Consider the following 26,914-nt stretch of genomic DNA (forward strand, 5'->3'; position numbering starts at 1 on the left):
GACTTTGTTTCTTTTTTTTTTAAAGGTTTTATTTTTTTATTTTATTTTTTTAAATTTTATTATTTATTGTGTATACAGTGTCTGCATGTATGTCACCAGACCAAAGAGGGCACCAGATCTCATTACAGATGGTTGTGAGCCACCATGTGGCTGCTGGGAATTGAACTCAGGACCTCTGGAAGAGCAGGCAGTGCTCCTAACCTCTGAGCCGTCTCTCCAGCCCCCTTGACTTTATTTTTTAAGTTACCGTCTCACACATAAGGAGACAGACAGGTCTGGGGACAGGCGCTACTGCCATCGTGTTAGCTGTCATCTGCCGCTGGAGATGCAGCCACTGTGGACGAAGATGGCCTGACCCTTGTACTAGGAAGCTAGAAATCAGAAGAAACATTCTAGAGTAAGAATTTGTGCGTTTTTCCAAAACAGTTTTGTTTTTTCCTTGATAATTTTATACAATATATTTTGAGCCTCTCGCCAGCTCCTCGCCGCTCCTTCCCAGCTTGGGTCAGTTGTGCACTGAACTCTGCAGTTTGGAACTGCAGAGAAGCTGCCTGAAAAGAGAACCAGAAGTCATTTTGTTTTGTTTTCAGTGCTAGGAAATCTGGGCCTAGTTTAAAGGATATGGAAGAGGGCTGGAGAGATGGCTCAGAGGTTAGGAGCACTGACTGCTCTTCCAGAGGTCCTGAGTTCAATTCCCAGCAACCATATGGTGGCTCACAGCCATCTGTAATGAGATCTGGTGCCCTCTCCTGGCATGCAGACATACATGCAGGTAGAATACTGTATACATAATAAATAAATAAATTTTTTTAAAAAAAAGGATATGGAAGAGTTGGTTGGCAGCAAGAGGAGCAGGTGTATGAGGCCCTCAGTCCAGTGACAGCAGACGTCTTTGACCGTTAGTTCTCCTGGGGAGTAACGGGAGGTGACGGCCATCTATAGAGTGAGCAGGCAAAGGGACAGGCCTGTTCTCTGCGAGGATGCCGATGGGTCAGACACCGACGCTGACCCAGAAGAAGCAGCTCCCTGAGTATATTTTCTAGCACATTATTAACACAAAAATGACCCTTTTTCTAATTAGCAGGAAAAGTTACTTAAAAATAATATCCATGGCTTGTGTGAACTTCTCAGATAAAGGCTCTTGCCACCAGGCCTGGGACTGGAACTCTCAGGAACACCCCGAGTTTTCAGGGCAGGCGGTTTGCCATGAATGTCGGGAAGATTACTTATCTGAAGCCAGTGCAGCAGGTATTGACAATAAGCAGAAGCTCTCTGCCCCAAGAACTCGGGGTGTGAGGTCAGAGGGCAACCCTGCAGTGAGCAGTGCTCTCGGCCCGCCCTGAGAACTCGGGGTGTGTGGTTCCGCTTGAGGTTCCTAAGGGAGCCTCCGTGGAAATGCCTGCTTAGGGAACTTTGGGCAGTGCTATTTACTGACTACTATGACTAAATACATTTATGTTATTATATATACATAAATATATATATATATATATACATATATATCTAATATTTTAGTGTGTGTGTGTTAGTGGTGGTCACCCTAACTAGGGTCCTTAGGAGTGCCAGGCAGGCTGTACCCGGAGCCCCACCTCCAGCCCCACCTTGGTGAGTAGACCTAAGTGCTGTGTCCCAGTCGACGCTGGTCAGCTCTCTACTGTGTTCACGGCAGTCGTGTTAGCCTTCAGGGTGAAGTCTGAGTGCCTGAGGCCCAGCATTATTCTAGTCCCACATAGTGGAGCCCAGAGTGCGTGGCTGGGAACCGTTCTGTGTTAGGGGAAGGTTGAAGGAGAAGCTTCGGGAAGGAAGAGAAACCATGCAGTAAGAGCAGTCGTACTAGAACGAGACATGGGCAATCCCAGTGTGCTTTCCGAATGCCTCGCTAACTTCAGTCTCTCCTTTCAGCTCCCAGAAATGCTGCACGGTGACGGCGACAACGAGGAGCATGGCTTTTGTCCCGTTGGGCAGTTCATCCTTCAGAATTTAGGACTGCTGTTTGGGTTTGCCATCATGCTGGTGATCGCCCTCTATGAAGACAAGATTGTGTTTGACATCCAGTTCTGACCATTCCCGGGCTGACTGCGAGAATGTCCGTGCAGCCTCTGTTCCTTGTCCTACGCACACTGCTCAGGGAGTTCAGTGGCCTGCACTACTCACAGGTTCCGTAGGGTCGAGCCTAACCCCAAAAGGCTGGTGCTCAGTGCTGTTTTCTCTGCATGAATGGGTCTTTTAAAAACAAAGTTTGTGATAAAGACAGGAGAAAATGGGACTCCATGAACCAATGTTGATAGACATATAAGACTTTAAAAAAGAGAGAATCATATAAAACACTAGTCTTTTTATTAGTAGAAACTTCTGTGGCTATGCAGAAATAGAAATTAAACCAAAAAAAATCATTTAAACTTTAAAAATATTTTAAATGGACTTGGAGCAGACATTTTTGTGTGTATGCTAAGAATGAATTTTAGTGTCCTTTACTTCAGCCCCATATATACATATGGGATTAATAGGGATCAACTCAACACAACTTCAGAACTCTCTAAAGTCGACTTTAGGAGCTAGAGGGAAGGCCAGGCTGCGCTAGAGTATGGATTTAGCATTGGGAAAAGCCCGTATTCTTGAATCTAGAGTTACTATTTTTGTATATATTTGCATAGTGTTCAAACTTGCAGCCGAAACTACTGAAATTTGTGATTGTATGTTTGTGTGAACTTCAGTTTAATGAAAGATTCTTAATGGTTCTTTGCATTATATACTTGGTGTTGGGGTTACTTTCTTTTTTAACTTTGTTTTGATTTGTGGGGATGAGTCAGAGCATGTACTAAGATATGTTTTTCTTAAAATGCCCATTCTAGAAAATATCAAAGGTGTGGCATTCCATCTCCCTCGTACCAACCATTGGAAAATTGAAGTTCTGAGTGTTGACATTACTTTACCAGTTTTGCATTGGAACTCAGAGCACATGCTGTGTCTGGCAGTAAAATCCGTTTGCCACGCTTATAGTCTGTACATAACGTCAGCTAAACAGTTACCGCACCGGTGCCACGACCGCCGTGGTTCCAAGTCTGTGATTAAGCCAAAATCACTTTATCATTTTGTGCCAAGATCCACTGTTGGTGCCTGAGACAGAACGGTCTGTGTTTGGTGCCTGCTCTCACACCGCTGGACAGGCGATGTCTCAGTGTGTGCCGTGTTTAGCCTGACTGTTGACTCCGTGACTCGTAGACTAGCCGTGTGCAGAGGTCTCTGTTCATACCTCGTGCCGCTCGCTCCTCACTTCTGCAAGGAACCTGTGTGTGAACCGTGTGCAGCTAGCTTTATACTTTACCTGCGTGGCGGTCAGGAGAGCCCCGGGGGAAAGCAAACAACCAACCGTAAGAGCCAAACCCCGTCCATTCCATTTTAAACATTTCCATTCAGTCCTTCCCCCAGGTCTTTCCTGCTTACCCTGTGAATTAAAGACAAAAACAAGAGCCTGAGAGCGGCGCAGGCATCCAGGTGTTGGCGGACACTCGTCAGTATTTCATTACGCTCTAAGCGAGGCTTCCTCGGTGTTATTTCTCCTGTGATTTATGCTTGAATTAGAACAGTTGTCCTTTCCTGAGCCCCCACTCCCTTGAAGTAGTGGTCGGTCCACGTTTTCAGCCCTGGGCCTAGCCAGGACAGTGCTCTCACCTCATTGCTTGGCCGTTGGAGCAGCCTGCGGAAAGGTGCTGGCCTCCTGAGAGCTGCCAACTTCAGGTGGCTTGGATAGTTTGCTTCCAAAACCAAGATACGTTTGTACTCCATTTTTGCGTTTTACACCCCAGGAGGATTGTGCATTCCAGCAGTCAATCCGCTTCATTTAAGACAACAGCTGGAATAGTCCATTCTGAAATGCCCAATTTAAGCCGATCAGTTAGGCTTACAGTATAGAACGTTTGTTTTTCTCTGCTAGAGCTTCTTAACCAATCAGGAGAGCTCTAACAGATGCTGCTAGGATGTTGATAGGGTTCCACCAGTGTTTAGCTTTTGCATCCTCCTAATGTACAGTTTCAGGTCTCACTAGACAATCCTGATTCCACTACATTTCTGTTTGGCTCCAACATTCCACTTGGTTTGAGCAGTCTGGTTCTAACGTACGCTTGTTGGAGGTCACCAATGTTACCTGTCCAGTGCTGTCACCGTGTGACACCCTTACGGGTTCTGGTGTTCTGTCACATTGCATCCAATCAGCTGTGATTATGCTTAGAAATGCTACAGTAACCCGATGCAGTGTGAACCGTGCCATTAACAGGGAGTCGGTGGCTCAAATGTGATTATGGTCCCGCAAGGTGATACTTGCTAAAATATCTAAACATTTTTGTTGTTGTTGTAACTGAATCATTTTTTTTTTTAAATTTTTAAAGCTGGAAGTGATCAAATGCTGGTTTTTTTTTTCATTGTCAACAGTGGTGTGTCATTTTATATATGTCCCTAATGCTTACGGAACTCTCCCAGAATAAAGTTCTTCAAAAAGAGAAGCAAAGCGCACCAGTGTGTTTCTCAGTTTGTCTCTGAACATTCAGTGTGCGTTCTCGCAAGACTTCACAGAGGCCCGAATACAGTCACCACTTAAGAGTGCTAGTTCCGTTTATTGAAGCCAAACAAAGTCTAAACAGTACCACGTGATCTACTCAGTCTAACAGGAAGGAGGAGGCGGTGATGACGCCTGCCAACTAGGAGTTGAGCTGGCACAGCAGGGCCACGCCACGCCCGATCCAGTGCTCCTTGGGCTGGTCGGAGGGGAGGATCATAGCGATCACGAAGTTGGTGGAGTGGCCCGTGGTGGACAGCGTACCCCTCCTCTCGCTCGTCTTATACAGGGGAGCCACGTAGCTCGGCCGCTCCGGTATGTCCGACCTCTTACAGGGTTTTAGCCACATCTGGAAGAGAGGACACCGCTAAGTCAGAGCTGTTATCTCAGCTACCCTGATAGTCCCAGAGTAAGGTTCCACCTGAAGACCTGTGCCCCATTCTGCTCAGATATAAAGACTACAAAAGGAAAAGGAAAAGTCCCCTCTCTTAGAAACACACTGCCCGCACATGTTTATTTTAGCTTCTGTTTGGCTTAAGTGAGTTTATTGGGCTAGCCTGGGAAATGTTCTCCTTTTTACGCTTTTTCTAGAGAGAAAATATTCTTCGTGAACTTTAAACTATGCCCCATATTTATATTGGAGCTGCGTGTGTCGTGGTTTTCCTGCAGTCTGTATATACGGTAAACAGAGTTGATGCATAAAATTTGCACTGCGCCATAATAAAGGCACTAATCCTTAAAAACACGTTACTGTTCCCCACCAACTCGTTTTCCTGGGGGGGGAGACTGGTTATGTTTTCAAAGAGATAGGCCACTGTTTATACTCAGAACCGCGTGACTTTTTTTAATTTAAAACTAGTAACAGAAATTCTGAAGAGTTTTGTTTGTTTGTTTTTTTGAGGGAGGGTGGACCACAGTATCCAACGAAATCACCATACATATTATGGAAACCGGCATACTGTGTGTGAGATGGCGCAGTGGAAGCACCTGGTGACTCAGCTGCTTCTCCACAAGAACTAAAGACTGGGATTCGGGATCCGAGGACAAAGTCCTGTAGAATCCAGGGGCGGCCGGGCAAGAGAGACCAGCCCCGCTCCACCGCTGTAGGAGGGGCTCATCCCCAGCAAATGCCCGGACAGGCACTGGAGTCCCCACGAGAGATGAGAGCCCTGAGATGCTTCTCCCTCCTGGAGACCCCCAGGGCGTTATAGCCAACAGCCAGTCTAAGAGGGAACCTGACTGACTGGATTACTCTAAGGGTCAAAAGCCTTCAGGTACTCCCATCTCTGGTACCCCACAACCATTCTCCTCCACATTGGAGAACAGCTCCCCAGGCAAACTGAGCTTACTACACAGTGATGAACAGGTGATGAGGAGGGAGGGAGCCAAGGGCCCAGTCCCCCCACAAGGACCAGGGTTGTGCTATGGCAGGATGCTCTAGGAAGGGTGGAAAAGATTCTACCGCCTCCCTGCCTGCCTTGTTTCAGCCAAACCAGCCCCAGCCGTAGCCCTGCCCTAGAGGCACAGCCCAAGCAAGTCTCAAAAAACGAAACAGTCTTACTATAGGAATTCAAGTTAAAGAAACGGGGAGAATAAAGTTCCTACAATTATACCCCAGGATACATGACCAAAGATATAGCTAAAACTGCCCAACATACACTCCTGCTCTCCCTCCTGGGAGAGCCCTGGGAGAGGGATTGTGATTCGCCTCGGCCACAGTCCACTGACTGATGTCACTGGTGGGCGCCGCTGCTGAAGCACTCTGGGAGAAAGGCTCCTAAAGCCACGAAAACACTTCTCTGGGGACTCGCGGGAGGATAGGGGGCGCCCTGATGTTTAACTGCGGGGTAGGCACATCCCACTGACCGCAGAGGGTGGGGGCAATGCTCTGTCACTCCCTGTGAAGCCACTGGACCCGTCCAGGGTCTAATCGAAGATCACGCTCAGACCCTTCACCATTGTTGGAGTAGCCAAGACTAGAGTCCATTGAGATAGCAGAGGCAGCATCAGCCGCTGGACCATCACGCCTACTCTAGGAGGAGCCACCTAGGGTGCGCTCCCTTCTGCCTACTTCCCACCTGCTTAACCGGTTAGTGCCCCGCCCGTGGGGACTCCGTAGACGCTGTCTGACTCTCAAGTATGTGCTCTGCCCAAACTTAGCCACAGAGAAACTGCATGGAGACTGTGCCGCAGTACCAGCTGGAAGTGAACTCAGCAGAGCAGAACGGACGGCTGCGCTAAGGCACAGCTGTAAGAACGCCATATTCTCGGAAGGCTAGCCCGTGTAAGGGGTAGAGATCCCCATTTCAATAGCCGCGCAGGTTTCAACATAGAAAAACAAGAAGTGGTGTAACTCTTTTAAAATAATACTTCCAAAAAATAACTCCCTGGTAACAGATTCCAAAGATACTGCTGCTGCTGCTGATGATGATAAGGTGCCTGATAGATTCAAAGGAATGGTGGTTAAAAAGCTTAGTGGGAGGGCTGGGGTGTGGTTGGATCAGCACCACGCTGTCTCAGGAATTCAAGGTCACCCTCAGAGTAAAGTTCAAAGCCACCTTGAGTTGTGTGAGACCCTGTATCCAAAGAAGGGAAAAAAAACCCTCAATGACAAATGAGATCCAGGAAGATGCACATAAAGAAAACAAATTAAGAAGATGATGCAGATATGAACAAGGAACTCATGGAACAAGGACAGGAGGGTTGTGAGTTCAAGGCCACCCTGGACTGCAGGGTGCGATCATCTCTTAAGAGTCAAAGGAAATGCAGCCACACGTCTCCAAATCAGACTTGCTTAAGCCGATATACCAAAAATAGTGGCCTTCCACAGTATCATATTCATAAGAGATAATGAAAGAGAACGAGACAGGATGAGAAGACGGCAGGATCTTGGAAACGCCACTAAAAGGTCAAATGCCTGCATAACTGACATACTTGAAGGAGAAAAAAATAAAGACTGAGGGTACAGAAAGCCTATTCAATAAAATGAGAGCCAGAAGCTTCCCTAGTCTGAAAAACACGTGTATTCATAGACAGGAAGTCTTGGATCCCCAAAAGTCATGGCCAGAAAAGATCCTCGTAACACATAGATGAAATGCCAAAGGAGGGGTGTGTGTGTGTGTGTATGTGTGTGTGTGTGTGATGTGCCCAGCTGTGCAGCTGTGCATGCCTACAGGGGCCCAAAGGGCATTAGACATCTCCTTCTATTGTGCTCCAATTTGGCTTTTGAAGGACGAGCTGTCGTTTGGTCTTGAAGCTCACTGCAGGCTGGCTAGCAAGCTCCTGGGTCTGTCTATCTCCATCCCCCAACATGGCTGCAGGGGTGGGCCATACCTGGGGTTTTACCTCGGTGCTACGATTTTGAACTCAGGTCTTCTTGCTTTTCAATACAGCGAGTACTCTGACCCATGAAACCATCGCATCACACCCAGCGGTAGTTTTACAAACTACAAGAGGAGAGCACCAGCTCGCACTGAAGGGAAGCCCTAGAAGCCCTAGAATTCTCAGCAGAAGCCTAACAGTCCAAGGGACGTGAGATCACACATTTGAGTCTTGAGAGAAAATGATTACTTCTCAAGTCTTATATCTAGGAGGCTGTCCTTTAGAGTTATCAGAATCCTGTGAGGAGAATCCCAGGTGCTTATGAGAAAACCCCCCAAAAAACAAGACTTATGACCTCAATTTCTTCAAAACATGGGATTGTTCTTGGATTAGGCTTTCGTACTCCTTCCAGATGTAGCAGACAGAAGTGAGTTTACTTCAGAGAACTCATTATAGCTGGCGACTGTTGTTCATTTTATGCCTCTGTGGATAAGCATGCGTTTGCCATGTGCGGCTTGCCCTTGTCCTCAGAGTCTAAGTTGTCCGAGGCTCAGAATAAAGTGGGTTGTTGCATGAGACTTTAGTCTGCCTCGTTCATCAGTTCTGTTCTCTCGGGTCCCACTGCCTCTGGAGCAGTAAACAAGAATGAAGAAACTAAAAGACTTTCCAGGATAAATAAAATTCAAGGCAATTTACGATCACAAGACACATACTACTAAAGATGACTGCAAAAGAACCCTACACTAAAAGAAAAATCCAGTCATCGTGAGCACATGAAGTATAAACTCCATTGGAAGAGTAGGTACGCTAGTGAGAAATCCAAAGCATCAAGGTATCAATACAAGAAATCATCAAGCCACAGAGATGACCACAGAGAAGACCGGAAGAGTCCAACAATACCCTAAACAGAAGGAAGCAGAGGCCATGACAGGCATAACGTACCTTTCAGAACGTTGAATGAACGTGGCCTTGATTCTCTACTTAAATGATACAGATTGTTGGATGAATTAAAAGCCAGCCCCAAAACATGCTGACCACAAGAAACGTGCCTCAACCGAAAAGATACACAGACTTAAATGAAAGGGTGGAAAATGATATCCTCAGCAAACCGGATCCCAAACAGGATGCGTAGTTACAAGACTAAGAAGACAAAGAGATAAAGGGCACTGCGCAACAGTCAAGGAATCAATTCATCAAGAAGATGCATTATTCATAAATATACATAATAACAGTGCCCAATTTTATGTGCCTCCAGCAGATTTTATTTTATGTCGTACCCAGTTTTATCACTCATCACTACTAGGCAAAAAGGGAGCACGGGCTCCAGTACAGCAACAGCAGGGGATGTCAGCACCCCGTGCTCGCTAGTGGACAGTCATCCAGATGAAGTATCTACACGGAAAAATCAGGGTTAACGTACACAGCAGGAAATGAATTCTGCACTTCCTGAACATTCCACCCTGAAGCTCTAGGATGCACACACTCTCCAACAGCACTCAGAGCGCTTTTAGCGTGTCCACGACCGTGCAGCGCATCTGTACAGGGTTGCGGCACCGCCTTTCGCTCCTTAGTATGCAGCAGTCAGTTGCTTCCCATCCTCCCCCTGGTCCCCTGGCCTTCCCATCCTCCCCCTCCCCCCACCCCCGACCCCGTCCCCTGGCCTTCCCATCCTCCCCCTGGTCCCCTGGCCTTCCCACCCTCCCCCCCACCCCCGCCCCGTTCCCTAACCTTCCTACCCCCCCACCCCATCCCCTGGCCTTCCCATCCTCCCCCTGGTCCCCTGGCCTTCCCATCCCCGCCCCCACCCCCCGCCCCGTCCCCTGGCCTTCCCATCCCCCCCATCCCCTGCCTTTAATTACACCTGGGTCTTCTTTCTTTCCTTTTCTAAGGTTTGTTTCTTTTCTACTTCTAAAGTACCTGGTGATCTAATACACTATCTACTGTTCTTTCTTTGTGGCCCTCCATTCCCCCCTCCACTGCCCATTCTCATCCCTCCACACTGAGCCCTGGTGAAACCATTCTTCCCAGCAAGGCCTTCAACCATGGTGTTCTTATTATTCAACCCACCGAGTCTCTGGTTGCCTGCATGGATCACGGGCAGCTCATCAGTGGCTATCTAGACCACTGAAGGAAAGGACTCACCCTCAGCCATCTCTATTGTTGTCTAGAGTACCTGAGCCTGAGTGATCAGGAATTCTGGCTCAGTTTCTCCCTTGATTCTGTATGTTGTTAAGGAGAGCCTTCGTCCCTCTTCTTCCCATATGTGTTATTTATGCGTGTAATATTGTTCACATGTGTACAAGCACACATGTATGTGCAGCTGTACCCATGTCTGCATGTGTGTCCATGCCTGAGGCTGATAGCTAAAATCTCAATTACTATTTCAGTTTATTTATGAGATGGGGTCTGTCAGTCAAACACAGAGCTCCCTGATAAATTAGTGGCAGTTCCTCGCAGAACTAGAAAACACCGAAAGTTCCCTTGAGAGCCCAGGTGGCCCGGAAAAAGCAGCAGAACCCGAAGCAAGAGCAGCAAAGCTGAGGCCTCACGCCCGCTGCTTCAGAGGCATGCACGCTACAGAAGCAGATTAAGGACCGCAGTGTGGCGTTCACACGGCTGGTACAGAGCAGGGAAGCAGAATGGAAAACCCAGAGTCCCCACGCATCGGCAGCCACCTGACCTGGACGAAAGTGCCAAAATGTACGTCTAAGACCATTTCTTTAGAAGACAGTTTTCTGTTTGTTTTGTTTTTAAAGACAGGGTTTCTCTGTGTAGCCTTAGCTATCCTAGAACTTGCTCTGTAGACCAGACCGGTCTTGAACTCATAGAGAACTGCTTGCCTCTGCCTCCTGAGTCCTGGGATTAAAGGAGCATGCCACCACCACCCGATTAGAAAGCCCATTTTCTTAGTGGAAGTTACTGCTCTGTAAAATCATATGGAAGTTCTTTTTAAAAAAGTAAAATAGGACTACTATATGATCCAGCTAGACCACGCTTGGGTATGATATAGCCAAAGTAAGGAAGTCAACATAAAGAAATGATTGGATGCTCAACTTTGTTGCAACACTATACAATATAGCTAGAATAGGGAATAAGGCTTGGAGGAAATATGACATAGATACATATGTGTGTATATATGTATATATAATGCATTCTCTCTCTCCACACATATGTATATGTTATGTGCATGTGTGTATATATATATATGCAATAGATAGATGAAGATGATAGATAAATAGATAGATAGACAGACAGACAGATAGATAGATGATAGACAGATAGATAGATAGATAGATGGATAGATAGACAGATAGATGGCTAGATATAGATAGATAGATAGACAGATAGATGATAGATAGATAAGATGAAAGATAGATGCCATAAATAATAATGAAACCATTCACAACAAAGTGTGCATTGGAACCAGAGAATACCAGGTTAAGTGAGATCAGGCAGCTGTGGAGAGAATCACTGGTACATTCTCTATTACAGGCAGAAATAGGAGAAGCAACACGGACATTGGATATAAACAGAACACAGGTGACTAAGGATCAGAGACGGTGTCACTGAGAGAGGGGACAAGAGTAGAAGGAAAGCAGATGGACGTGCCAAGGTACAATATACGGATGTAGTATACAGATGTAGTATACGGACGTAGTATACGGACGTAATATACGGATGTAATATATGGATGTAATATACGGATGGACGGAAACACCACAGAGAATCCCAATGTCTGTATACAAGGTGTTAACAATTATAGTCTTCCCCAGTTATCAAAGCAGTTGTGCAAAACACGATTTTCTCACTTGAATACAAACAGAGCATCGTTCCGTTCCTCTATGAGCTACAATTCACCCACGTTCTTTTCAGACATTAGGCAAGTTTCTAGAATATGAACATGCAATTTATTGTAGAACACCGCCAGCCTGCAGAACAAGGCCAGCCGACCTTTGACTTATCAGGGCAAAGAACAAACTATAACCATAAGCATCTTTTAGAATCTGACCAAATTAATTTATCTCCTAGTAATGAGTAGCCCTTGAGGTGAATGACTTGACCTCCCCCTGTTCAGAACCCTCCATTAGGGTCCTTAGGTCAAAACACGATCACACGAAGAAGCCAGTGACTAAGACCCAGGGGTGCCCACCCCTCTCAAATCACCGTGGAATCTGTAGTATGGAGGGGGTAAGCTGTTTATGCGGCTTCGCTATAACACAGCTCTCAAAACACTTTCAACTTGGATGTACTTCATTTTAAGCAGAGAATGTTTTTTTTTTCCTAATGAGAATTTTTAGTTCGCATTGACTTCTTTGTCTAGAAGAATAGTTATCCATTTGTAGATACACTCCTTCCACTTCCTGCGAGCTAATTACGGATGTCCTCGTAAAAGAAAAGAATTGCAACCCCAATTGGAGCCTCTGGTCCTAAACCTTCTCTGCCCAGCGTATGTTGCTAACACACAGAGGCGGATCTGGATGGACCTCTTGGATTTGGAGCAGCCCCAGCCTTCACAGCTGCTCTGGTGACCTCTTACCTGTGTCTAAGCAGCTTCCAGAAGAATCCTACAATTCACGCGACTCTGATAGCCTACGTTTATCACAGCATCCTGGATGTGCTCTTCCAATTGCATAAAAAAAAAAAAAAATCTATTTTGTCACGAAGAGGTTACACAAAGGAGCCATCGCACGCCGGTGGTCCTCACCACTTAGGAGTTATTCGTAAGTTTCACGGGACACCGAAATTCATTTCCCATCCTAGAAGCATCCCTGGCAGCGCTTTTGCGGTCGTCAGCTGATGTGGGCTTTGAGTTGTTTGTCTCTATCCCGTACTTCATCGTGGCTATGGCTGAACCCGGGAAGTCCTGCTCGCTTACTTCAGCTCTCCTAACTGTAACTGTAAAGAACTTTGTTCTTCACGGTCTACTTAGTGCCCCGTCAGTAACGTTCTTGTGTTGGTGTGTTGGCGTTCCATTCTTGAAAATAACTCACTGGCAAGAGGCTGCAGGACAGCCCAAGGTTCCTGCGTGCAAGGCTGAGGGATGAGCATCCAGGGAGAATCCCACAGTGCTGCTGACCATGAGTCAGGTTATGAGACAACAATGTATATAGCAAATGTGTTTCCTTTAAACAGAGACAGTACACTAATATGCATCAGTTAACCAGCAAAATTTCTGAAACTGCAGAACCTCAATCCAGAATCCCACTTAGAGCAAATACACTCAATAATTCAGCATTGGGAGCAGCTTTACCGAACAAGAACAGACTGTATGCGCATATATCCATAGGCACATGTATAGGCAATTAGCAAATACTAACCACGGGAACTGTGTCATAGAGGACTTTAGGATGCGATTCTGCAAGTTTCTTGATCTTCCTGTTCCAGGAAGCTCCATCTAGGAACAATCCGTGGATGTAGACACCTAAGTAACAAAGAAATTTTCAGTGTTAATGCTCAAAGATGCGCGCGGACTGAGTTCTGAATCTGAAATTGCTTTTCGGGGGAACCAGACCAGCGCATAGTGGCAGGCATAGATTCTCTGGTTCCCTCCTCGCTACCTCCGTTTCCATTAGTCAGTACTTTCCAGTAATGACGACGGAGTCACCTAGATGTGACTAGCAATTCAGGTAATAGGAACCGTAGGCAGTAGGCCTGGAATTCCCGACACGAAACACTCAATGAACTCACAGTGGCTTCCTGCATTCAGTGTGATGTCTAGTTATTGATTACTGAGTTATTTACCTTTGGAGACAAGGTCTCAGGGTAGCCAAACTGGCCATAAACTCTCAATGTTTCTGCCTCAGCTTCCCAAGTGCTAGCGTTACAGGTGTGTCAACACACTGAACACCTTGGCTCTGTCTTACTCTGAGGCACACCCGGAAACCCCGGCTTGGAAAGCCAGAAAGCGAGAAGTAGACACATCTTACAGGTATAAAAGGAGAAAGGCTGAAGCGGGGCAGAAGTTAGGAGGGAATTCAGATCCAGCCTCAGCTACACTCAGATAGTGTGGTGACCCTCCTCCTGGGGTCCTATGAGAAAGGGAGAATTCCACCCTCCCAGGCCATCCTGTGGAGTCACACTTTTGCGCCTGTAGTTTGTGAAGTGGGATGAAATAAACTGGCATGGGCAAAGATCCAGCATGTATAGAAGCGCATTTTTGTGTTCAAAATGTGTAAGGATGTTTATGTGCGCACAAAATAAATTTCATAACTTAACAAATATCTGTCCTCATCGTTATGCTGGGGTGGCCACGTGGATAGTACGGATTTGCTGAGCTGATAGCCTCGCTTTACAGAGCAATTTCCGCACTGATTATTACGTAAACTGTGTTTCACGGGCTACTCCCCCAGTAGGTAACTCTGAATCTTTAGTGCCTGGTAATCTCGATTCCCCCCAGAGCTCACTTAGTAACAGGTGGATGGCTGACCAGGCACAGAAAAGGTCTCTGTAGAAGCTCGGCGCTCAGTGTATCCAGTTCCATGGTGTGAGTGTGAAATTTAGCTAGTTCAAACACTCCACACAGTACTTTCATAACTTAAATCTTTTAGCTGGCTCCAAAACTACAGAGAGACACCAGCTCCGCTCAGACATTGACTGAGATGGCCCTTTCCATCTGGCATGAGAATGACATTGAGAAAGGTCAGGAGGAAAGATTCTGGGCTCCCGAAGGAAGAATTAAAGACAATCTCATCAAACTTTCCGGGAGACAAGCGCTGGTTTTAAGCTTCTTCCTGACACGCTCAGGACAGCAGGCCCAGAAGAAAGCAATTGAGCTTGCAGCCAGATGGCCTGCATTTAAATCTTAACTCGGACCAATGTTACTTTTGAGTCCTTGGGGAAGTATTCCAGCCTCCCTGAGCCCAAGGTCCCGCCTGGACTTCACAAAGGCAGCCCAGTGTCTTCCTGCAGGGCTATTGCAAAGAGTAAGGATAAAGGCTGGGCAGCTTCTGTGGTGCGGACGTGGAGCGGAGCAACACCTCGCGGGGGTTGGGGGGGGTAAGGAGGGTGGGGGGGTGAGGCTTTTTCTTTGACTTCCTTTTCCTCTGAGCTCTTAGGCTCCTCTCCTCTGTATTTTCTTTAGAACAGATATCTCTCCTTCCTGGCATGTTCCTCAACCTGTCTAGATGAACCGAATTTTACGAGAACAGGGGCTCAGATTACGATTTTTTTTTTCCCGTAGTAACCTGTGTGAAGGGATTGTTTCATAAGCTTACATAGTAAGGGAGTGATAAACGAAACAACACACCAAGGAGCTGCTGAACTTCTGAGCTTCAGCAACGAGCACAGTAGTAACAAACTACTAATTCCAAACGCATTACTAACAAGGGGGCTCCAAACATTGGTTAGAGTCACGACGTGTGTAGGCACCTGCTCCTGGGGGATATAGGAACAGTTATAACCCAGCTTGTGTGTCACTGGTCTGCTTCCCTGTGTGTTCAGTGTCCCTAAAGACATTCCTGCAGTTAAATATCGGAATAAGAGGTGGTGTCCAATCTTGGGCTAGCTTCCAGAACTTGCGGTGAGCTTCAGCTCCATGTGGTTTTTGGGACTTCCACAGCAGCCTTTGAGGGTCCGGTGCTGCCAGAGACTGAGAAGGAAGGGTGAAGCCAGACAGGGTGACACTCTCTGTTGGTGTCATCATGGGAAAGACAACAAAAGGAAACCCATGAGTCGCGGTGGAACGGGCCGGTGTTGCCTAAGAAGAGTGAGCAAGAGAAGGAAGACAAGACGACAAATTGGCGTGGAGGGCAGGCAAAGGGGAGCGGTGGCAAGCGCAGGGAGATGGCGTGGATTGTGTGTGAGGAAGGAGCGGGGAGAGTCACTGGGTCTGGGCTGCATGCTGGCATTATTTACTGAAATTAATTATATGCTCTGTGCATCTAAGGGACACAGAAGTAGAGGTGGCATGTTGGTAATTATGGGGACAGCCTTCTGGACCACAGAGGAAGCATCTTGCAAGGGGCTGTTCAAAGGCATAAAAATGGATTAGGTCACCTGGGGAGAGGATGGCTTCATAAACAGAAATTGTTCAAGGACTTTGTCCTTGGAGACTCCTACAGCCGAAGGAGTATAAGCCAGCGTGAGTCATAAATCCAGACAACAAGGAAAAGAAAACCAGTGGGCCACGTCCTAAAAACAAGAGGAGGAAAGTGTGTCTGGGAAGATAATCATGGCAAAAGAAATTGCTAAGAAGTTGATAGGAAGACAAAGGGGGATTCAGTTGGATCTGTCAACACGGACACCGTCAGTAACTCCGAGGAGAGTGAGCTTCTTTGGAGAGCAGAGGATGAGAGGCAGAAGATGCATAGCCGAGAACTCGGATCTCACGCGAGGCCAGGCTTCTGAGATGTTTTGCTGTTAGAAAGGACAGGATCAGGGCAGGACCACAGTGGGTATCCAGACAACGAAAAAGTTCATCGATTGCTTCTAAGACTAGAAATGTCAGAGCATATGTGCGGTTACGGAACTCCCCATCTCTGGGACTGTTGATTCTGGAAAGAGGAGGACGCTGTTAAAGGAGCAAGGCTCTGCAGGAGGAAGGAAAGGAGGCCTAGATTCCCAGGAGGTACAGATGTGCACAGGTTCGCAAATTTGGTGGTGCTAACAGCTGTTTCTTAGTCTCCTAGCGTTTGCAAGGATGCGGCAAGAGAGGACAGATTGTGCGGCGAGAGCGCACGCAGTCGTTTTTTGGGAGCGAGAAGGCAAGTTTCCCAGGGCGCATCAGAAGGACAGCATCACGTCACCAAAACCTTGAGCGGCGGGATGTCTGGCCGGACGTGAAAGCACTTGGCACAGTAAGGTGAGGCGATTATCAGGCACGGCTGGGACCGCGTCTACCTGTCACTGTCTCACACGTGACCAGACACGGCAACAAAAGCCTACTGGTCTAGTTGGTCAGTGCCTGCCAGTGTGGACCAGTGATGACTGGGGAAGCAGAGCGGCCTCTGACACCTTGGTTGAAACACGGTATATTTAGAGTCACTGAAAGACTGATACCATTCATTCAGTCAGTGCCATTTGGGGACAATTTTGTCCTTTTTGACTTCTTTTGCTTTTCAAAAGGAACATTTATTTGGAGTGGTGGCCTCATCCACCGAATTCCCATTTTGTTTATTTTGTGTTTACATATGCTTGTCACCTTTTATTTATTTTGCATGCCAAGGCACACATGGAAGTTGGAAGAGAGCTTGTGGGATTCAGTTCTTTCCATCATGTGGATAACGAGGACTGAGCTCAGGTTGTCAAGCATGGCAAAAGGTATCCTTTCTCACGGAACCGTCTTGCTGGCCACCTCTAAATTTACAATAAAACATCACAGCATCATAATGCATTTAAAAGACAGCACTCGGGAAACACAGTGTCTCTTCGTAACCACCCTCCCACCTTCAAACGTCTCCAGGTAAGAGACTGCGGCTCAAGTCTGAGAACTGTGATCAGAACCCAGCATCCACGCCAAGAGCCAGGTGTGGCTTATGTGTGCGCCTAATAATCCCAGCGCTCTGGGGGTGGAGACAAGATCCCTGGGGCTTCCTGGAGGTCACCCCAGCACCCGGTCAGTGAGAGAGCCTGCCTCAGAAGAACAGGCGAAGAACGAGGAACAGAACGTCCATCATCCTCTGGTCTCCAGAAGCATTTCCACACAAGTGTGTGCTTAGACCTCACTCACAATACCCTCCCCTCACTCACTGGCTGTCTGTCTGTCTCTCTTTCTCTCTAACACACACATACAAATGCACACATGCACACAATGTTATTGTTAGCTGTATCAGAATAATATATAAACAGTAGTGGCTATATATATATATCCATATATATATACATATATATGGGATTTTTCAAATGGGTGTGATCTTCAAGAGAGTCCTCCTGATTTGTTCAAGGCCAACACAAAGTTAGGGATGCTTTGTGTACTGCTAATTTGATTATTCCTTTAACTACACATGGTTTCTAATTTTCTAAGTTTGAGAAGAACGCATAGTACAGGAGGTGGGGGAGTGTACCTTTTATCCAGATTCATCTACTCAATTCATTGTCTTCCCTATTTGCTTTATGCTTTGTTTCAAAGTCTTTTGTCCATGGCTGCTTCTCGACAGTTGGGGAGACAAGAGCTACTATGCCTTTGTCCATTGCACGGACAATGAGCCGGTCCCTTCCGTCACCGCACTTACCGTCCTCGGGAGGATTTTTATATTCTTTGTCGTCCATCACTTCGTAGTCGAACCCCAGAAGATCAATTGGAATGGTGAATTTTCTGGCGTAGTTCTGCTGTGCACCCGTTAGGAAGGCTTGTGTGAAGAAGAAGCCAGAAAGCCAGAAGACGGGCGGAGGGCCGACTTCGTACCATTGCTAGGGTAGATCCAGACGACAGTGATTCAGCAAGAGAGTCAAACGGATTTCCAGCACACTACAGATGCAATGCATCTCCAAGCAAACGAGCAAACGGGACTCAATGAGTATCCAGGCACACTCCTGAGATCTCAAAACCTGACTCGACATCATCTCCCTCACACTAGCTTGGGATTTGCAAAGGATGAATGCAGATGTAGATGTCTGTTTCCTACTCTCCAGTGGTTTCAGCCAAAGTCCTGCTCACCACTGCGAACTCAAACTCATTGTTACAAAGTGTTATCATGTTACGCAGATGAACAGATTTCCGTGAAGTCTGGTCAAATGGTAATATTTTTATTTTTTCTAATTAATTGGTTATTACTAGGTGACAGGATATTCTTTTGGAAATCTTCCTTCCTACTTGACTTACCAAGAAATCTAACGTACTGAGACACAGAACCGCAAAGGAACATGGACAAGTGGGGCGGTGAATGCGTATGGTCTTTGGAAGTACAATGGCACCTTAATTCTGTATTAGTGTCATAGCTGTTGGTGATGAGCTGTTGAATAACAAGGGCTGAATAACAAACTACAGAAGCATCTCTGAAGAAATGAATTCACCCCTCTACTCGAGAAGAAGCCTACAATTCAACCTTCGCTCCCGGGGCCATCTTGGTCCTTGAATGTCTGACTCTGGCACCTCAGACAGATCGTACTATGAAAGTGGAGTTGCTCATTTGATCCCTGCAGAAACTTCCTCAGTGTCTGTGTTTTGTTCAGAGACTGTATCTTGCCTGGAATTCAATATGTAGCTGAGATAGTGGCATAGGCTGACCTTGAACTTGGTGACTCTCCTGCCTCAGGCACGCAAGTGCTGGGATTGAATGTGTGAGTCATAATGCGCAACTTCCCCATAGTTCCAAGTCATATACACAGTATCTGTGCTTTTTCTTTTTAATGGCTTATTCTGATGTATAGTGAAGCATCATCCTCAGGTAATTAGGAGTCAGAGGTCTACCCACTCAACACACTCAGGAAAAGTAACCATTGAGGTCACTGCTGTCGTGGACTGGATGGCAGAGCTGGAAGGTTGCTGGGCAGTGAAGAACCAGTCCCCCTCTTTACAAGCTTGGTGCCTTCCTAAGATGCTTTGTTAGAGGGCTTTGTCACAGAGAGTCAACATGTCAGATGTTTCTCTCTCCAAAGTCTGTCATGTACTGGAATGTCAGACATCACAAAGCCTCCTACTTAAGATGCACAACACACGCAAGCACACGCACACATGACCGAGTCGATGTCACTTGTCCCTGGAATATGCAGGACTGTAGAGAGGCTTTCTCCACTCCCTCAGCATTCTGATGAAGAAAATGAAGCCAGAAGAGAGATCGGCTAGCTGTGTGCATATGGACGAACTCACCTGTAAGAACTTCAGTCTTGCGAGGAAGTCGTTCACGTAGCTGCCGAGCGGCTTGAGACTGGGGTAGGATTTGCCCATCCACATTCCTGGAATTTTGACGTTCAGAATGCTGCTGACCACCTCTTCCAGCTCTGTGGACATTACCACAAGCCCCTGAAACACAGCGGACCGCGGCGGGATCAGCACTGGCCAGCAGGCCTCCATAGTCTCTCTGAAAGGCTACTTCATTCACGCTCTTTGTTAATGAAAGTAAGGTTTCTTTGGATTTGTGAAGAAGGCTTAGAGCTTTTTGGACCTTCCTTAGAAAAGGAGTAATGGTTTCTCTAGGCACATTTTAGTTGAAAATCTTAACTCATACATGGCTATTTGGTAGCTACTGAATCACTATTACTCACTCTTCATTTAATTTACCTGCTGGTTAAAGTCTTCCTCGCCTACCTGTTTGTTGTTGTGGTTAAAGACCTCCTAGCCTACCTGTTTGTTGTTTGTCTGTTTGCTTGTTCTTTGTTTTTAGAAACAGGGTTTCTCTGTGTAACAGCCCTGGCTGTCCTGGAACTAGCTCTTGTAGACTAGGCTGGCCTCAAACTCACAGAGCTCGGCCTGCCTCTGCCTCCCGAGTGCTGAGATTAAAGGCGTGCACCACCACCACCCGACTCTAGGCTACCTTCTTAAAGTCACAGTCATGGATATAGAACTAGGAAGCTTATATCAAAGTCAAAACAGTCTGCAATCCAACTGTGAGTCTAGTTGCACTGGTTCTGTTTGGAACACCCCACGTGCACATGCTGGAGCTCCAAGGCTCTTCACAATTCCTTCCTCAGAGAATCTGACAAGCATCAACTTGGAAGAATTAGTCCTTGTTGTTACGGTTACCAATAAACTTTATTTATTTATTGCTTATTTGATCTTGTACTTGAGCCAGATGTGATTGTCATTTCTGCTTTTCTTTTGCATCAAAAGCCAAAATACTGAACTGATCTGAAGATGTGGGAGAAAATTTGCTGGATTTAACATACATTGTTTCACTTGCCCTTTGAAACTCCACTGAAACAGCAGCGAAAGGTTCTATTGTTTAAAGGCATAAGCCCATGAAGGCAAAACGGAAGGGAAAAAGGAGCCATGACAACCCAGTTCTGGAGTGTAAAAAGCAAAAGCTAGTAGCTGGCATAGCATTCAGTCTTTCACAGGACTTTGACTCAAGCCTAAAGTTTCACATGAACTGAGAAAGTGCTGTACCCCTGTGTATGTTCCCAGCCACTCAAGAAGATTCTAGATGTCAGGCAGGATGAATGTGCTAAAAAAAAAAAAAAGGAGTTTGAGCTGGGTGGTGGTGGCGCACGCCTTTAATCCCAGCCCTCGGGAGGTAGAGGCAAGCGGATCTCTGAGTTCGAGGCCAGCCTGGTTTACAGAGTTAGTTCTAGAACAGCCAGGGCTACACAGAGAAACCCTGTCTCAAAATGACAATAGAAAAGGAATTTGAAACCTAGTTTACAGAACGAATTCTTAGGTCTCTTCCCCAAAGCTTCATCATCTGATGTGGGATTCCCCTCTGTATGCTGTGAATACCATTGGTTAATAAAGTAACTGCCTTGGGCTGTTGATTGATGTAACAGAACTAGACAGGGAAAACTAAACTGAATGCTGGGAGAAAGAAGGGCAGAGTCAAGGAGAAGCCATGTAGCCCCCGCAGGAGACAGATGCCAGAACTTTACCCAGTAATCCACAGCCTCGTGGCTTCCTTACAACAATAATCCTTGAATATAACATGGAAATGTCAGCAAATATGGAATAAAAAGCTGCCACACACCTGAAATGGGGATGGCATGGATAGCTGAGGTCAGTTATCGCACTGGAACCAAAAGTTAAGTGGATGCACTTTGGAAGCTGAGACCTCTAGGCCTCTTTTCTCTTATAGTGCCCCCCAGTTCTGGAAGCAAGTTTTGATCCTAAATACAACCTGCTCAGTCGGTATAATCTTATTTCTATGCATGTTTTCAGGGCTGACAATTTGGTATTGGATAACCAAATTGATGTGTTCTTCATTTTTAATTTTTCCATTATTTTCTTCCTCTAGGGAATGCATTGCCAAGTGTTATAGTGAATTTATAAATATATGGAAACTGCATGCTAGCTTTTTGCTAATTCATTTCTAACTTAATTATACTATAATCAGAGAATATGCTCTGATGATATCCATTTCTTTTATTGGACTGAGCTATGTATTTTCACATGGTAAAAGTTTCCAGGTATGCCACATGAATTTGGACAATTTGTTGTATTATTATTAGGCTCGGTGTTCAGCCCCCATCATGCTACTTTATAGATGGGTAGTTCAACATTTCCATCTCCCACTCTCCCCCTCCCTTCTCCCTCTCCTCCTCATCCTCAGATTTAGGTTTTACATTTCTTTTTCCTGGTATTGAACTTATATGACATCCTTTTCTTTGCTTCTTAAGAGAAATAATTTACTCTTTTATTTTAATGGTTTTTCAATAAAGGGTTTCTCTGTGTAGCCCTGGCTGTCCTGGACCTAGCTCTGTAGACCAGGCTGGCCTTGAACTCACAGAGATCCACCTGCCTGTGCCTCCCGAATGCTGGAATTAAAGGTATGCACCATCATTGGCTGGAATAATTAACTTATTTTTTAATTGATCACATTTGATGATTTAATAAGTCGGGTTATCTTGTCACATTCAGGAAATTTGTGGAGCAGAGCCGGAGGTGACAGCGACACGTTTTCAGCTCCTGGAGGGGCAGCGGGCAGGAGGATAGGACTCTACAACACACAGCCTACACTCACCAGCGCTTCCAAAACGTCCGTGGCAATTTACAATCCTATTCCTGGCTGCACTCGACATATTATGATAGCCTGGAAGCTACACCCACCCTGGCCTCCCTCATGGACCCCCCATGCATGCACTCAACCGTGATCTCGTCACCGACTCGGGTAAGCACTTCAGAAAGACCCTCCTCACAGTTCCTGACTTTCTCCCTCAGACCTCATCCTTGCTTGGGCCGCACATTTGGGAGTTGTCTCTGGAGCCTCTTTGCTCATCCCTACAAAGACTTTCAGGTATCCTAATGATACATAGCCATTTCTCTTCACCTTGGTGCTCTAGCCAGGCTTGGCAGGGATGCCCCACCCGCGTTCTCTAGCGCTGTTTCCCTAAAATCTTTTGGAGGAATCTTCAAAAGAAATGAAATATCACTATGGCCTGAAAATGCCTAATGCCTCTGTATTTCAAAATAAAATTCAAGATCCTAGCCACGGCAGGCAAGGCCATCATGCCCCTGGTCGTGGCCCCTCCCTCCACACACATCCGGGCTCCTCTCATTCCTGTCCCGTCACCTTCTCCTGACGCTTCTTGTCCATGCCATACTGGTACTGCTCTTGGTTTTGACTGTCGCGAAAAACGTCTGCCTAAATGTTCTTCCCTTAATAGTCCCTCCGTTCCTCTTTAATGTCATTTAGGCCTCTGTCCTCAGAAGGGCCTGCCCCAGCCTGTCTCCGACAACTCTGCTGAGGTACCCTGTTTTATTTGTCTAAAGGATTTATCACTTAACATTTCTATATGGGGGGACCTAGAGAGATGGCTCTGAGGTGAAGGGCGCTTACTGCTGGAGCCAAGGACAGGAGCTGGGACCCACACAGGGCGGCTCACAGACATCTGTAACTCCAGCTTCAAGGGATCTTACATCCACTTTCAGCCTTTGTGGGCACCTGCACGTGTGTATACACACACACACACACACACACACATGCATGCATGCACACATGTCTGAGCACACATGAATACACACATGTGCACGCAAATGTGAGCACACATGAACACACACACACAAATGCAAGTAAAATAAATCTTTAAAAATTCAGTATGTATTCCTTTAATGTTTTATGTGCCTCCATCGCTAACCTGCAAACTTGTTCTCCTTATGGCTCAGCACGGCGTCCCCTCAGCAGGACCCTTCCCAGTACACGTGTTGTCCATCACATCTGTACTTATGTGTCTATTAGCTGTTATGAACTGCTATTCCCAGAACTCTATAGGCTAACCAAGAGCAGGGACACATTCTCTACACTTAGGGTCAAAAACTGCCCTGGTCAGCACTTGCAACTAATAACCATTTGCTGAGCTGAGGAAGGTGTGATAGTTGGTGATTCTTTTGCTCAGTTCCCCTTACCCTGATTGCCTTTTGGATATTAATGCATGATTCTCGTATGGTTATCAGCAACTTATTGAACCGCCCCATCTCTTGGACCAGGACAGTGTTCATGCTCTGGGTGTAGGTGGTGGGGTATCTCCTCATTGCGGACTCAATGTCGAAGTTGTTTGGAAGTTTGCCCAGGATGTCCCCAGCAACCTCGTTGACGACTTCATCTGATGACTTTGCTCCAGAACCTGAGGAACGAGACTGAAGAATCCAAACTGTTAACGACATCCTCGTAAAGGTCCAAGAATAGCCATGAAGGGAAAACCACTGGGTAAATCTTACAAGGAATGATCTAATCTCTGGAGGATTCTTCTCTGCACAAGGTTTATTGAAATGTAAGCGCCCCAGGGGATGACACTCTGAGAGAAGATGATTGTGACGCAGGAGGAGGAAGGAGCCTGTGATATATTCAAAGGGGAAACAGAACCTCAAGGGAACGTTTGTACATCCCCCGCCTGGTGCCCACTGAGGCTCGACCGAGCAGCCGGGCAATGACGAATCTCAACACCCACAAGGAAGGAATGTGACTATCTTGCGAGAGCGGGCCACAAAGTCTATTTGCCAATATCTGATGCACACCGGTTGCCAGAAACAGAGACACAGCTTTCTCCTTGAGCCTGTAGGGCAAAGAAAATAAGTTCACTTCCTCAAGGAGGCTCAGAGTTATGGAGAAAGGACAGGCATTAGTGATGGCCGTTGGGAGCCCGGAAGGAGCATCCGATGTAATTTGTGCTCCGGGTGTTTCTAGTGCCATCTTGTAAATGAATCTATATTTTCTGGAAAATCCTTTAAAGAAATTCTGAGAACAAATATCCTCCCAGGGGTCACTACTGGAATATAGTTGGCCAGCTCACATTTTCCCAGTTCAGGAAAACTGAGTTAAGTCTCCCTTCCTAGCTTACATTTCCTGGTTTCTTTATGATTATTATTAAACATTCCAGTCCGTGAACACTATCGTGTTTTCTTAGATTTATACCTACCTGTCACACACCATTAGAAGAGCTTACAAAATAAGACAATGAAACAATTAAGTGTTGGCAAGTTTTAATTGCCTGCTAGAAAAATAAAATTAAGAACTATGCCCATAAAATAATTAATTTTTACAGTCCTAAAGTATTTAGTTTACAACTGATATTTAAAACAGTAGAAGAAGGGCTGGAGAGATGACTCAGAGGTTAAGAGCATTGCCTGCTCTTCCAAAGGTCCTGAGTTCAATTCCCAGCAACCACATGGTGGCTCACAACCATCTGTAATGGGGTCTGGTGCCCTCTTCTGGCCTGCAGCCATACACACAGACAGAATATTGTATACATAATAAAAAAAAAAAACAGTAGAAGAAAAAAGATCTTGAATGCTGGGCCCAGAGTAGTGAAATAATCTCTTCCTTTTCACTCCATCTGTGGGATAAGTTGCTTTTTGTATTTTTACCGACATATAAAGTAGTATAAATGGATTAAAAAATCATTCTATTTTCTAGCAAGAGCTGTAACACATGAAACACAAGCCCTACAAAAATGACGCAAAAGCCCAGGCCTGGACCCAACCCAAAAGGTCAGGAAAATATCCCAGCAACTCAGCCGTCCTCCTTACCAACACCCAGGGCACACGGCTGGCGTCTGGGAGCTTTAGACAGTCATGTGCAGCTCACGGGAAGCATCAAGAGCTACAGCATGCTGCTCGTCCGTGACTGTTTAGCTGGGCTGGTCATTCCCGCTCCCTTCTCTAGCGCTTCCATAAGCATCAGCCACAGCTTCCCAAGGCTCATCCTCCTTCCTCCCCTCCGCCATGTTGGCCACTGAAGCGGAGGCCTTACAAGTGCAAGACACACACTGCGCCACTAAGCCACGCCTCGGCCCCCACCCTCCCTCCCTTTTCGGCTCTCTGTTCTGAAGAAGCTGGAGAAATGGTTTGGCGGTTCAGAGAGTTTGCTGCTCTTGCAGAGGACTCAAGTTCAGTTCCCAGCCTGTAATTCCAACTGGTCATCCAACTCCATCCTGTGACCGCTGCAGGTACCATACACGCAAGTGCAGACACACGCCAGAAACACATATTCAGGAGACAGGGTGCACGGCTCACTGGCTTCCCAAGCAGGCCTTGAGCTTGAGATCCTCCTGCTTTGGCCCCCACCCAAATGCCAGCACTACAGGTGTGAATCCCCTCACCTGGTTGGGTTGTCTTCCTTTGATTGAGTAAAGATGGGTGTGACCTATTTCTAAAGAGACCTTGAAGAACTTAGCCTTTGCAGAGAGCCCACAGCGTGTCGGTTTTATAAGTTTCCTTCTTGAAATAGTGCGACCGTCAAGCATAAACAAAAGATCTCCGCAAAAATTACACCTTGACCCTGGCACCTGCCTCTTCCAGTTTTCTCTGAGACGTTTTAGCTGAGGCCATCGGGGCAGAAGGCCTGTTATGATGAAATAGCCCACAGGGTCCTGCCGCTCGGGTCTCCGCCTGACTGCTCACTCAAGGCCCGTTGTCTGCCCCTCACGAGAGCCTCATCAGGCTGAGGCTAGGGGCGTTGAAATAGGTTGTTTAACCCCACACTGAGGCGATGCCCTGGTGTATTCCAACGTATTTGTTTGGTTTGAGTTATTGTCCATTGGAATGAGCACCCTGCTCTATGGGTTCTGCAATGTGACACGCACCAGCAAGTTTAAATAAAGCCAAAGACACGGCAGTGATCCTGCCATCCTCCTCAGGACTGACTCTGACTGACTCACGCTGGCTCACGTACTTCTGTGTGTGTTCTGGCAAGCACAGGCTTTCATGCCATCTATGTATGAAATGGGCATTAAAAACACTCTCTGTCATGTTTGCATGTCCTAGAAAATGGCATACTAGCAGAAACTAGAAGCACAGACTTCGTGAAAGCCCATTCATGACAACTCACCATGTCTTCTCCAGGCCTGGCCTTCTCAGCGTCTCGGATCTGACCCAGTCACAGAATCACAGAAGAATACGAGGCAGGAGCTTAGAACAGGCTCTGGAGCCAGGGCGGGCCTGACTGCTTGACTTTGAGTCCGGCCTTGAAACTGGACTACCCAACTCTGGTCAAACTACTCAATCCTCTTGTGCCTCAGTTC

General features: G+C 46.5%; 2 protein-coding genes across 7 annotated transcripts in view; one reads left to right on the forward strand and one right to left on the reverse strand.

Moving 5' to 3' along the window:
* Positions 1-4,504, forward strand: part of Slc39a10 (solute carrier family 39 member 10) — a 109,493-nt gene extending 104,989 nt beyond the window's left edge. For all 5 annotated transcript variants that reach the window (XM_087902288.1, XM_087902289.1, XM_087902285.1 and 2 more), the window contains exon 10: positions 1,903-4,504. In XM_087902288.1, coding sequence (XP_087758414.1) covers positions 1,903-2,061 — 159 coding nt within the window. In that variant the 3' untranslated portion in view covers positions 2,062-4,504. The remainder of the gene's footprint in view (positions 1-1,902) is intronic.
* An 86-nt stretch (positions 4,505-4,590) lies between these two features.
* Dnah7 (dynein axonemal heavy chain 7) overlaps positions 4,591-26,914 on the reverse strand; it is a 209,756-nt gene continuing 187,432 nt past the window's right edge. For both annotated transcript variants that reach the window (XM_087902284.1, XM_087902283.1), the window contains 5 exons: positions 23,802-24,032; positions 19,620-19,772; positions 18,043-18,220; positions 13,192-13,295; positions 4,591-4,901 (listed from right to left, as the gene is read on the reverse strand). In XM_087902284.1, coding sequence (XP_087758410.1) covers positions 4,695-4,901; positions 13,192-13,295; positions 18,043-18,220; positions 19,620-19,772; positions 23,802-24,032 — 873 coding nt within the window. In that variant the 3' untranslated portion in view covers positions 4,591-4,694. The remainder of the gene's footprint in view (positions 4,902-13,191; positions 13,296-18,042; positions 18,221-19,619; positions 19,773-23,801; positions 24,033-26,914) is intronic.

Source organism: Myodes glareolus, chromosome 27, assembly GCF_982192425.1.
Source record: "Myodes glareolus chromosome 27, mMyoGla1.1, whole genome shotgun sequence".
NCBI lineage: Eukaryota > Metazoa > Chordata > Mammalia > Rodentia > Cricetidae > Myodes > Myodes glareolus.